Raw genomic sequence first — 14,299 nt, forward strand, 5'->3', positions numbered from 1 at the left:
CTATGGACACAAACATTGAAAGGAGAAATGTCACCGAACACAAACAGACAAGTTCCCCAAAGTTGACTGTAGTGGTACTTGCATTTGATTGGGTAGTGGCTCTGATGGATTTGATGCAATGCTTATTTCACAGTGGGGCCTGAGCAGGAAGTGATCTGAGGAGACTTCCCAAATTAAACAATGTGTAGAAGGCACATCTCGTCTGGAGGGGATCAGACAATAAATAAAAATTATATAAAAAGAAATTAAATGAAGGGATCGAGTTAATGTACTAAAATGATTCACAGAATGACCAAGCAAACAGGCTTGGAAACAGATGCGCAAACTTCACAGATTGCAACATTAGCTGACATTTTAAACGCATGGAATAATTAGACATCTTTTAACACACAACAAATTAGATTATGGAAGCTGGAGCAGGTTAAGACACGGTTCCTAGGAGAACAGATCGATCAATAATCTGCAGCACTGTACTGCCAACTGGATCCACATCAGTCCTTGTGATGCACCAAATTCTCCAGGCACTGCTGGGACCCTCCCGCTAAAATTTAAGAGCACCATTCCAAATCTAGATGCATGGCCATGTGCAGCTACCAAAGTTAACCTTGCTCAAATGAGAACAGGAGGTTTTGTGGGCATCTGCATGCTAGAAATGTGCTGCTCAGGCAGGAAGTGCCATGCATTTGACAGGTTAGCATCTGTTCATTTGTGTGGTCATTTCCACCTGGTCAGAAACCCAAAAACCAAGACCCTTCAGTTTCACAGCAGTCCACCAACCACTTTGCCATAGTCCCAGAATGTCTGTAAAAATGAGCCGAGTCCTACCTAATGAAATTCCCACCGCCAATCTCCCGCTTGTAGCGGTTGGTGAGGTGGTCTGCTTGCACGGTGAGTTTGGAAAGGACCCCAAACAGCCCCCGCAGGTGGTAGTGAAACTGGCCCTCCAGATCACACGTCTCCTCACCAGGGGCCTCTTCGCTTCCACCTCCATCCTGTTCCTGCCGCCCCTCCTGCTTGAAGGCCATCTCAAGAAAGCTGGACCCACCGCTTGCCTCCTTCCTGAACAGGCCCCACTCCATATCGTTCTTGATGGACTTGAGGAGGAGGTAGTGCTCGTACATGTCCCTTTGCTTGCCATTGGAGGACAACTCCTCGTCATTGTTGTTGTTGACGACCACCGGCGCCGTGGGCTCCCGGTCCTCCAGGGGCACGTCTTTCAGGAGGCTGGGCACCATGATGCAGCTCTTCTGTCCATGTAGCTCTGGCCAGCAGCGATGAACGGTTCATATGAGGGAGTGCTTGTTACTGGACTCAGAACAGAGCTGCATCATGGCGACGGCACCTAGAGGCTCCTTGTGAAAGCAAGCGGGTGGACAGGAATACTAGAAGACCTGTGAAGACAATACGGAAAAAAAGAGTTGGAGGCAAAGATGACGGACGGAACTGCATGCCATTTCTCCCATCAGCCCCCACACGTCAAGCACATGGTGTCTAGCACAGAGCGCTAGTTCAAAATGTCTCATTCCAGTTAGCTGAAGGGAAAGGGCCTAACCATTTTTTGAGATATTCCATGTGCAGTCAATGTATATACACTGCTTTGCGAAAGTAACTAAAATGTCCAAATTACAGTTGTTTTACGGACATAAATCGAAAGCCTATAACGATCATTTAGCCTCATAGAACCAAAAGCGCCCTCCGGGTTGTTTATACGGAATGATGAACAAGGAGTTAAAGAGTGGCTGCGTCAGGTAGACGACCAGATAACATGAAACTGAAAAGCTTAGATTTAGCAAGCGTCTTTGCGACTCCCATTTTAGTGGTAGAGCTCTATATTGCCAAACAGAAAGCCCGGACATCGGACATAACCAAACCAAAGCTCTGCATAGCAGATACAGGAAGATAAGCCATTTGCATGGTGGCTCAAATCCTACAAATCAACACATTTGATACAATTTAATTTAAAACCAGACTGGAATTGGTACACCAATTTATTGCAACGAGTAAAACAAGCATCCTGCTGGTATTGACCTTGACACCCTGCTACTAAACATCAGACGGGCGCGTACAAGATCACGACAACAATGAAAATGGCATAAATAAATAAAAATACTAACCTGAATGAATCCTGGATCGTAAAGAAATTCCAGAAAACCACTAACTTCGCTAAACCGAGGAAGTAAATTCTGCTAGTGCTTAGCTCTTGCCGCTTCAAACAACTGGGCGTTCGCACAGTACCAGCCCCTGTGCTATTTATACTCTGAAAGCCGGCTGAAAAGGACTTCCCCCACTGTGCAAGCGATCAAGGGATTGCATCAGTGATTGAACGTCGGCCATTTGATTGACGTGATAGACACCAATGGAAGAGGACTACCTCGTTTCTTCCATCAACATTTCTGTCGAATAACAGGCAGATACGCGAAGGGTTTGTCCAAGGACGCCGCCCTTACCTATTTACGGCTTTTACTCAGTAAAGAGAAATCATTGCGTGATGATCGTAAAGATATTTCTGCTTAAGTTTGATAAGACTTTGTGGAAATATAAACGTACACGTCTTTTAAATGGTTTTTTTGCAACTCATTTTACAGAGAGGTTTTACTATAGCCACTAGGAACCATAATCGTTTGCTAGGGTGACCTGTTTGATTAGGTTTCATTTAAATTAAATAAAAAAGCGTGACAACTAATCGGACATTTTTCATGCACCCGTTTCAGTCATGGACTGACTCAAAAACATCATTCCAATCCTTCTATTAACCAGCGTTGATTGACCTAAACACGGTGAAGACTCGTATATTATTCGTGAAGTTAGATACTGAAATTGTTATTTTACACGCTCCCCTGCTCCTTAAGTGGAAAAAGGTAAAACTACCGCAGGGGACATCATCTACAAACAGTACTTGTGGATCTGTACCCGACAGTAGGCTGCATGACTGGGTATCTCTGACCGTTCCCATTAACAGGAAAAAATGAACTATTCAGGTCAGGAGAACGAAATCAAATACGCTAGTGCCACCTGGCGTAGCACTATGTCGAAACTAGACAAGGAATTGGACAATACGTGATTAAAAAAAAAAAGCAAGCAAGCAACCACACTGACATGCAGTACACAGAGATAAACCCGAGGCAATGTTAAACACTGACAATAAGCAAGTTTTATTTTTGAAACCACAAAATATGTGAACAAGACATTAATTATAGAGTTGCTCCAAGATTTTACGCCTAAAGAGGCAAAAGTTGCACAAAACCACTAAATAGTTCTAGCTGATGAAAAATATATTTTGCAGTGATTATATGCACAATTTTCTTTTCCCTTAAGTAACAAAATTCCCTTTGTTTCCAATTAGATTAATTGGTGGCATGATTTTCTCTGCTATTCATTCTTTCAATTTTTTTACATGAATATTTATGTTACATTTATACAACTTTCTTTAAATCCAACACATCAGCTCTTCCTAGATTTGACATTTTTATGGACATCAAAAAGAGAAGGGATATGTACGGATCAAATACATTCTCAGAGGCAAAGCTGAGGTTCAAAAGGCACACATTTGGAATTAAATAACAAACTCAATCTGGCCTCTTGAATCATCACAGAGATGGCTATGGCTAGTCTGAATCGAGGATCTGACTAAATGGCACTTTGTATTCACTTGAACAAGTCAAAGAAAAATGGGTAAAGGCTGACCAGAGTTCACAGCACATAAATCGCCTGCCATAAATGCTTTTAATACCAGTGTCAGCTTTCCCTTTCCATTTCCTTGTAGGTTAGGGCTGGAACTATAACAGTGTCCATCACAGAGTGGTGGGCAAAAGTTTCAATTTGTGGAATGTCACTATATATATAAAGGTTGAACACATTGCCTTACATATACATCATACAGTGCGGGCCCAAAAGAGTTTAAATAGCTTACTGCATGCACCGTAACAACATTTATGTGGGATGAGGAGATATGCACAAAACACTGGTAATGGTTTAATGGCTCTATGAAATGTAATGGATGAATTTTAAATCAGCGGTGTACCCCTCCTGGTTCTGGCCATCGACAGTCCTGCAGGTTTAACATCAGACTTCAGCTGTTCACAGGTGATTAACATCAGGTGACTGATGTTCCCATCAAAACATTGGCAATAAATCAGGTCTGGAATGACTCATTAAAACGGTTGCTCGCCAGCAGACACCGCTGATTTAAATGAGAATTACATTTGACTTTTCACATTGTTATAATTGTTATAACGGTACCGGCACGCATTATGGAAACACTGTGTTTAAAGACGTTTCGTGTCGAATCTTTGACCCTTTTTTTGTTTTTCTGAACCATTCTTGTATGTAAAAATGTATTCAAAAAGAATACAATGAGTGGTAATGACATCACGTGACCATCAGTAATTTGAAATGAAATGTATATATACATAAAAAACTTTTATAAATATAATTTTATGTACAAAAATATTGGACAAAGACATGTTCAAGCGGTTATAAAATTTACAACCGTAAGATACATTAGAGTGTTCGATGATGTAGTTGTGAACTATTCCATTACATCACATTATCGGCATTTGGCAGACGCTCTTATCCAGAGCGACATACAGTTGATTAGACTAAGCAGGAGACAATCCTCCCCTGGAGCAATGCAGGGTTAAGGGCCTTGCTCAAGGGCCCAACAGCTGTGCGGATCTTATTGTGGCTACACCGGGATTAGAACCACCAACTTTGCGTGTCCCAGTCATTTACCGTAACCACTACGCAACAGGCCAGCCACCTGTACAGGACACCTGTACTGTTCTATATAGGAAGGAGTAATGATTATTATTTAACACAAATTCTTATGATTTTTTGTTTTTGTTTTATGATGATAATACATTTATTACAAATACATTTACTATCCATCCATCCATCCATCCATTATCTTAACCCGCTTATCCTGAACAGGGTCGCAGGGGGGCTGGAGCCTATCCCAGCATACATTGGGCGAAAGGCAGGAATACACCCTGGACAGGTCGCCAGTCCATCACAGGGCTACATTTATTATGCAAAGATAAATTGTTGCAAAACATTTTTTTCACGAATCGTCAAACACTGTATATAAATGCAATGTTTCCATAATTTGTGCCAGTCCAGTATGTGACAAACATTTCAGTCAAAACGATCTGCCACAGATCCAAGTAGATTTCTTTGTGAGGTGAATTCATGGTCTGCGTTTCCCTTCATTCCAGAAATAACGGAGAAATGAAAAACAGCCTTTAACAAGCAGCACATGATCTAAAATGAAACAAAACACACACATACAAAGAGACAAAAAAGGTAAAAACTGGGTCCCTTTAGGCAGCTTTCATCCAGATCAGTCTGTAGAAATCAGAAAGAAAGAGGAAAACACATATAATTCATATTTCGTTTTTTAATTCTTCCCATATGTTTTACATACTGAATTAAGATACTTCCACCATTAACTCTTGTTAGGCACTTAAGACAGCACTAATTATAATTAGTTTCTTCAGTCATTGTGGACACCTTAAAGTGGTCAAAATATTCCAAATAGTAATTTTCTATGACAAGATACAGCAGTTATGTGAGAGGATGCATCTAACATTGCAGAATCAATAGCTCTTGTACCAGCATAACTGAGTGAAAATGATTGTTGAATGAGTATGTTGTTGCATTTTCACACAATTTATTTGTGTGCTCAGGATTCTGCAGAGAAAAATACATTTAATATCTACTGAACTCAAACCAAACATATTTCCATGCATAGAAATGAGTACCAAAATTTTGATTAAACTTCTTCCATTATGTAATAGCATACATAATATGGTATTCTTTGCCCTGGAATGGTTGGCAGCGACAATATTGGTGAATGAGCAGACCGATCTTGTTTGTACGTATGCGAGTGAAGCATGGTGCTATACCTGTATCAGGCCGCTCCTAGACCATCTCATACTGGTTGTTTGTGATGTACCGGGACAAACAGCAGGCCAGGAAGACTCCTATGAGCTGAGCAGAACATTAAACATTTAATCAAACCTTTTTGTCATAAGGAAAAACACGTGTGACATTTCCCTTTTCCCGTACATGGCTCTTCCAGCTCACTGAGTCACCCTGCCTCCGAGCTATTCTGGTCACCTACTGAATATTATTCTCATTATTTCCTCTCTTCTATCTCAGTTCACCCTTCCCATGTTTACTAACTATTCATTTACACCCCACCCAAAGCTATCAGATAAATAAATAAAAAAAAGAATAAATAAATGTGCGATTGCTTCATAGATTAAATATGCTTACTCAGCACGCTGCACCACTGAGAACAATGACATCCGTATTACCTGGAAGAAGGCTATTCCAAAGGAGATCCCTGCAATGATTCCAAGGTTGGACTCCATTTTATTAGATACCTTAGAAAAACAGCCCTGGAAAAGAGAGGGGAAAAAATGAAGGGCGTGTCATGACAACTACAAACATTTAATAGCTTCTAACTCACACTCATAGCACCATTTAATAATACCTATTAACATTTAATACCTTCTAGCTCACACTCACAGCATCATAACCATATCTGATGTTTGAGAACTCTTAAAAAATAACAACTTGCTTTTTAAACATAGCAATGTGAAAGAGTAGCAGTCATTAAATTCATGGAAGATTCATGTGTGTTTTTATATTATACATTCCAGTGTTTACCTTCGGCAGGAGCCGGTCCTGCTCTACCTGATTACAGCAATTCTGCGATTGACAGGTAACAGGGCCCTCACCTCAGGGAAAACCACCTTGGCAGCTTTGTCTGGGTTTTTAAGGTCGTCGAGGGGGCAAACGTCGCTCTCCTTGCAGCAGCTTTTAGGAATCCCTTTGCTTTTGAAGTATCCCGTGTTCTCCCAGTCCGTGTAGTTTACAGATCCACAGCATTCCAGCTGCACAGCACCAGGGTCACACATTAGCATACCGAGGAAGGAAGGTTTTATAATTCACCAGTTACTCCATTCCCCAGTGAGCCTGACCAATCACAGTGGCGGAATCGAGAATTGATGAGATAAACAACACAGAAAAGATTTACCTTAACTTATTTATACTTTATGGCACTGTATGGGGATTCAATATGAATCTACAAGCCAGTGGCACATTACACTGGATTCAAATTTCTTATGTTTTAACAGTCTAGTCAGTGTTTCAATTTTCTTCTACCATAACCACTTAATTTTGTTGTCTATTTCTGTCCATACATTTTAACTTTTTTAATGCCTCCATTATACACAAGTCTTGGTTGTGAGTCTGTCAGCTTGTAGCTCAGGAATGTTACAAAGGCACAGACCTTTCCTGTTTAACACATTATTTTATAAAAATCATGCTTTTTATACACACATTTCCATCACCGCAGGTTGGGCAACATGTTTAGTATTTTACAATATTTACAGCATGCAGTATTGAAAATATATGAAGGAAGGAGCACATACAGATGTCTGGATGGTGTCCAATGTGTGACTCTGGGAGCTGGTACCATCGTATTTATCCATAGCACTTTTAAAGGATACATGTAATATATCCTTTATCTGAAAGGGAAAAGAGAAGCCAAGCATTAGAGGCAATGGCGGAACTCCAAAACAACAATTAGTTAAATCACTAATAGTATCACATTTAATCTCTCAGAAAACTGAACTGTACATGCATGAACACCTCACCTCATGTCTAAAGACGAAGCCAGAGATGCCTGCCACCAGCTCGGCTAAGAACACCAGGATCAGGAACATGGCATACTGAGGGGACCATAAAGAAACCCAGCCATTAGAGACCAGACCTATGAATTCACTCATCTATATGATCACTCTACACACAAACAAAGATGCATACAGTAGCCACCTATTAAACTGAAAAGCTGCAGATACTGTACACTACCTATTGAAGAATCATTCAGTACTGAAACCAAAACACAGAAAAGACAGCAGCTTTCAGCACATAGCCTAAGGTCCCGGAGGGCCGTTCTGCGCGCTGGTTTTTGTTCCAACCAATTACTTTCATTTTAGTTTTCTGACAGCTCTATAGATTACGCTGCTTCACTCCTGCACTGGATCACAGTAAGAACATAGTCTTCAGGACACACCAGCAGTCTGTGACTGTAGCTGCTGCTGATACAAATGACCAAGATGCAGTATGATTGAGCTAATTAAATAATTATGAGCCAAAGTTGCCTGAAAACTCTGAAATGGTTCAGCCCTTGCTGTGCAGCGAGTGCATTATTGTGGAAAGGAAAGGACACCAGGGGTGTGACTTTACAGATTAATCAGTCACTTATTTTCAGACCCAAAATGTGTGTGGCTACTGTTATTTTGTGGTCTAGTCAAATATTTCCCATAAACAATAGACCACATATCAGGGAAGAAAAAAATAAAAATACATACATACATACATACATAAAACTTACCAGCTTAAGCATCCAGGGGCTCCCGCGACATGTAGCCAAGCAGCCAAACAGGCCAAAGATGACGATGATGGCACCAGTGCCGATGAGCACATAGGGCGCATTGGTGCTTTTGTCTGAGGCCAGAGAGAAGAAGGACTCCATTCTCACCTTGCCCCACACGCCAACCGCCAGCAGGATGACCCCTGTTAACTGGAAGGAAGTGGGGCCAGCTTAATTGCTGCGTTCAAAAAGCACCCTTACAGTGGTCTACCCAACTGGCAGACATGCTACACCAAGTAACTATACAATCTTTCTAGTGCTGAAACATACTCTCACTTGCTTTTTTTTTATTGAGTAGTCTTCTTGACTGGGAAAAGGTTTAGCAATAAACACAATGTGCCGTTGACAAAGGATTTAGCCAAAAGGCATTTTTAAAGAAATACAAAGCAAAAATGCAAACTAAAAATAGTTAAAACGTGCAATGTATACGCATTTAAAATAAACAGATGCATGAAGAATTCTTTTTATTTTCTTTTAGATTTTGGAATTCACCTTTCAGCACTATCTTATTTATAGTCATGGGGAATCAATTCTGTTTGAGTACAGTTTGTGCAAGATGCTTACTCCATCTCCTTTTCTCCAAAGCAAAACCTGTGAAACATTCCGCTTGTTTGAACCGACAACTATCCGGTGATGCACACAGTACACCTCAGAGCTGACAACAGCCATTATAATTGTGCAGCCAGCACAGGCAATAATTTATTCAACAGGCATAGGTTAGCCACTTGACATTTACTGCAGTGTTTTGTTCTTCGCGTGCCCTGGGGCACGTACAATAGGCCGACGGTCTCAGGAAGTCATGGGGAGATGCTGATGGCTCGGAAAGTGTAACGTAACGACTAATACAAACGTAAACCAGTTCCAGCTCGTTCAACCTGGCCAGATTAAACCCCCCCCCCCCATTTTGATTTGGGAAAGAAATACCCTTTGTCCACAACCCCACAGCTGATGTATGGTTACTGATCTGGTCTAAGATGGCTGCTGAGCATCACCCAGGTAACTGTTGCACGCAAGTGTTGGTTTAAGCGAGTCACCCCTTTCTACCGCAAAGTGCTTTGAGACATAAAGGCAATGCACAAATGCAATCTGCTATTATTGTCATACGCATTATCTACTATCAGTAACTTTGTGAATATACTGAATCTGCACTTGGGAGTCACAGTATTACTGATCAACAGTCCATCTGGTGCAAGACAGACAAAATCACTCGGCTACCATAAAGCAATAAATTGCAGCTGTATAAATTGTGTTGTTTTGCACTTTGCACCCCCGGGACTAATTCAGTGATATGTGTTCTTTTTGACTATGATCTCCTGTCAATCATAACTTTCACTGGTACAATACTGATCAGAAGGAAGAGATATTTATTTTCCAAGACATTATGCTCGATGTGCACAAGCTTCTTCTTTTTTTATATCAAGGTTAACTTTTGTAGAAAACCAAACGGACAAACTTATTAGGACATGGAGACAAAAATATTCCAGAAAATAAACAGACAGCCCCCAATACCTCTACGTCGAACTAATCTTCTTTACATGCTTGAAAAAATATGAATTAAATGTAGGCTACAGTATCAGTGCACTTTGAGACTTTTGAAGTACCCTGGGGTTCTCATTAAAAACACACACACACACACACACACACACACACACACACACACACACACACACACACACACACACGTCAATTAATTACCGTGCAGTATGCTGCGCTCAATACTTATCAGGTTTAAAATACGATCAGGCCACATTGACCCTATCACACGACAAACAAGCCGACTGTGAAGATTATAAGATTAAAATAATTTCAACGTATCCTACTAGCTAAATTAATTATCGTTTATCTTGGCAACGTCAGTCGAGATAGACTAGTTCACTTTATAGCACCTTAAAAATATCTCTGTCCAAACGTGTCCCAGAGAGTTAACTAGAGAGTTAACGTAAGCTGTATATTTAACGCTGCAACAGCTTCTGACAACCGGCCCTGGGTTTACATACAATGACAGACACGTTGAAGGGTATTCGGGGTGCGTGGTCAAAAGTAAGAAACTTAGGAACTAACATAACTAGCATATCTCGCTCGTAAACCGTAAACGGCAAACAAAATATCAAATGTAGCCAGCTTCATAATTAAACCAAGCGATCTGGTTTAGTGGTTTGGTTCACTTATATGCTTGCTAAAATAGTAGCGATATTTACAAACATCTGTTGCTTGCTACGCCGAGACAACTGCCGTTAGGCTCTGCTAGAACAGCCAGCTGGGATAATTTATTTAATGCTAAATAGTTGAACAAGAATACAGAGATTTTTCTATCAATTAAAATGATGGAACATAATTGTAGCTAACACTTTTAAGTTAACGATTTAAGTTAGCTAGTTAATAATTTGAAACACTCGCCTGTCAGCTAGCAAAAGTCAGTCATTGTTTTCCGAATCTAGACAACTCGCTAGGTCATAGTACTGCTATCAGCGCCACTAGGCATTGTTTTTTTGTCTCCTACTAGCTTGCTTCTCCATCAACAATTTGCTTGTAACTTACCCAAAATATAAGACTGTAAGAAATAAGAAATGTCTTAAGACATGTTATCACAGGCTTGGTCTGCAGCCTTCTGGAAGGAGAAGACATCCTGAAGGGTTTAGCGGGGTGTTAATCGCAATTTCACAGCTTTGGTAAGGCTCCCAAACTTTCCGTTTCGTCTACCCAGGAAAACTTTCACTCGACGCTCGAGGAGAAGGGAAATGTCGTCACTGATTGGCTCTCGCTTTCCGGTATGGAAAAAGAGTTCGGGGGGCTGTAGTTTGATTAGAGCGTCGACTATTGGATCAGAGTCCCCTGTGTTCCCTGAGCGAAGCTGTTACTATAGAAACAGTGCCCCAGGTAGCAGTCTTGCCTCTGTTGTACCAAGACGCGCTTTTGTGCTTTGACAGTCTTTCACGATGAGGTTGTTGAGTGGGTTCACAGACGGCTTAGTTGCCAATTAACAATATGACTGATCAGATTGGGATGTAGCCTACCAAATGATGTGTGGCCTACAAAGACCACTAGGCTAACAATGTAGCTTGCATGTTCGTAGGCTACACATATTTCCACAAATATAGGTTAACAGATAGTTTAGGACTTAAACATCTAACCCCCGACCTTGCGTGTCCCAGTTATATACCTTAACCACTATGCTACAGGCCGCCCAAAAGGCAGAAGTCAGGGTACACAAAGGAAGTCAAAACACGGAACAGGCAGGCAGAAAACCGCTGGAGAGTATGGTCGGGACACATAACAAGCTGGTAAAGAAACTGGGAAACTAGGCGGGTATAAATACACTGACATAGTAACTGAGATGACGAACATGTATGAGTGCAGGGAAACGGGTAATGAGACACAAGTGAGTGAAAGACTACGGAAGGCGAACAAGGACAAGAAACGCAAAAACAAAGGCAGGAAACAGAAAACGCTAGGATACGGGAGCACGGAGTGTGACAGTTGACCAAGGGATTTTGCATGCTTGTTACCTCAATTTTATACTCTAGTGAAACAGGAAGTGATGGAATGACACAACATTACTTTACATTACATGTACTTTGGCTTATGCTTTTATCCAGAGCGACTTACAGTTGATTAGACTAAGCAGGAGACAATCCTCCGCTGGAGCAATGCAGGGTTATGGGCCTTGCTCAAGGGCGGACGGATCTTATTGTGGCTACACCAGGGATCGAACCACCGACCTTGTGGGTCCCAGTCATGTACCTTAACCACTATGCTAACTAAATTAGGTAAAATCTTCTGCCAAATTAACTTAGTTTGATTTTATTGACAATAATTGTTAGGGGTGCCAATAATGTATTTATAGTACGTTTATATAATAATACTGTGTTATTTAGCTGACGCTTTTAACCAAAGTGACTATAGATCCCCCTGGTAGCAATGCATGGTTAAGGGCCTTGCTCCAGCTATGTGGATATTTTTTTGGCTGCACCAGGGCTTGAACCACCAACTGTCCAGGTCCCAGTCATGTACCTTATCCACTAGACTACAGGCTGCCGCGTCTGTGTTGTTTATTATATGAAGCCTTTCTTAATTCTTATCAAGGGTGCCAATAATTCTGGAGCTGTCTGCATGTAGTAATATAGGGTGTGCAACTCTAATATTATTTATTTATTTATTTATTATTGTTGTCAATAGAGCTATGCAGCCTAAACAATAACCCCCTGCATAGTAATATGTGATGTCCTTAAGAATTACCCAATGGAATGAAATAAAATAAAGCCATTCATATTTTGTAACGAGGGGGACTCAGGAATGTGGATCCAAATGAAGAAACAAGAGGAAGCAGGAGTGATAAGAATCTTTACTCAAAACACAAAGTGGCAACAAGGTACAAAAAAATCCAAGATGACAAAAGTAAACGGGCGATAACAAACAAAGGAAGCTGGGGAAAATGATGAATGTACAGAGAACACAAGGAGCTGAATGTCAAACAGGAAAGGCAAGACAAAGACTGCACAAAACAAGGGGAGTGTGGAACATATATACACAGAGACACACATGCAGACAATCACCTAAATTGAATAAACATGTGCAGACTAACAAGAAGCAATAATCTAATAATGGCAAACAATAAACTCTAATGAGACAGGGGAACAGAAGGGAGAAGTGCTAATGACCTTTGTTGATTAGCAGCTGGAAGGGCCTGAGTGAACCCTAATGTTCCCCCAGGATGCAATGGGTGGTGACGCTGGAAGTCCCGTACCAGAGAGGGGCCCAGAATGTCTTGGGCTGGAACCCAAAAGTGGCTGTAACTCTCCTCCCAGTCCACTGTACTGCAGAGTCAAGAGCCGGTGGTCTTCACGAACGGAAGGAGTAACGGAGGATAAGCGACGGGATTGACTCACCGCACAACCGTAAACTGCCCCACAAACCATAGCGGCAGCTTGTGAGACTCCAGTGAAAGGTCCTTTGTGGAGAGCTGGACCCAGGGTGTAGATGGTTGGCCTGGGTTTTCTGCTGCTTGGACACCCTGAGTAGTGCCTGGTGAGTCCTCTGCCAGGTCCGTCGGCACCGCGACACGAACCGTTCACCTGATAGCACTCCCAGCTCCTGCTCAGGGAACAGTGGGGGCACATACCCAAACTGGTACTGGAATGGGGACATGTCAGCGGAGAAGCAGTGCAAAGTGTTGTGGGCATACAACATGGTTACTCCAGGAGGCAGGGTTGGAGGACACAAGGCACCTCAATGTTGTCTCCTGGTCCTGGTCGACTCGCCCTGGTCCTGGTTGTCTTGCCCTGCTTTGCCCTGTCTCAGCTAAGGAGGGACAAACTATCTGGAGAGAGCATCAGGCTTGCTGTTCTTGGACCCACGGTGGCGAGTAGACGGTGAAGAACCTGTCTCACATGTTGGATATGTTTGGAGAGAGTCCTGGAGAAGGAGGATGTCATCAAGGTAATCCAGCACAGAGTGGTTGAGAGGATCACGTTGGATGTCATTCACGAGGGCTTGGAAGATGGTGGGGGCATTAACTAATCCAAAAGGGCATCATCATGTATTCTTAGTGGCCTGTGGGCATGTTGAAGGTTTCCTCTCATCCCCCTAGCACATCTGGATGAGATCTGTGCATTGCACAGGTCATGGTTCGTGAAGATGGTGGCCCCTTGGAGTGGCTCGAAAGCTGTGGACATGAGCGGGAGAGGGTAGCGTAGTTTTTAGGGTAGTTTTTATGCCGATCTTGTTAAGGCCAAGTTAGTCGATGCAGGGCTGTAGACTGCCATCTTTCTTGTCCACAACGAAGAAGCCTGTGCCTGCTGGAGAGGTGGATGGGCGGATGAAACTCAGAGCCAGCACAACTCAAAATATATTCCTCCA

The 14,299-nt window shown here is 42.0% G+C and overlaps 1 protein-coding gene and 1 pseudogene across 1 annotated transcript; both read right to left on the minus strand.

The window, feature by feature from the left end:
* Positions 1-821: 821 nt before the first annotated feature.
* LOC134016506 (mid1-interacting protein 1-like) lies at positions 822-1,331 on the minus strand (annotated as a pseudogene).
* Positions 1,332-5,919: 4,588 nt separating this feature from the next.
* On the minus strand, positions 5,920-11,068 carry LOC134016507 (tetraspanin-7-like). Its single transcript, XM_062455862.1, has 7 exons — positions 10,982-11,068; positions 8,405-8,593; positions 7,665-7,739; positions 7,440-7,535; positions 6,744-6,899; positions 6,318-6,401; positions 5,920-5,988 (listed from the first exon to the last, which is right to left on the minus strand). Exons 1-7 carry the CDS (start codon positions 11,066-11,068, stop codon positions 5,920-5,922), a joined length of 756 nt encoding a protein of 251 aa, XP_062311846.1.
* Between the last annotated feature and the right edge of the window lie 3,231 nt (positions 11,069-14,299).

Source organism: Osmerus eperlanus, unplaced genomic scaffold (genome assembly GCF_963692335.1).
Source record: "Osmerus eperlanus unplaced genomic scaffold, fOsmEpe2.1 SCAFFOLD_324, whole genome shotgun sequence".
In the NCBI taxonomy this organism is placed as follows: domain Eukaryota; kingdom Metazoa; phylum Chordata; class Actinopteri; order Osmeriformes; family Osmeridae; genus Osmerus; species Osmerus eperlanus.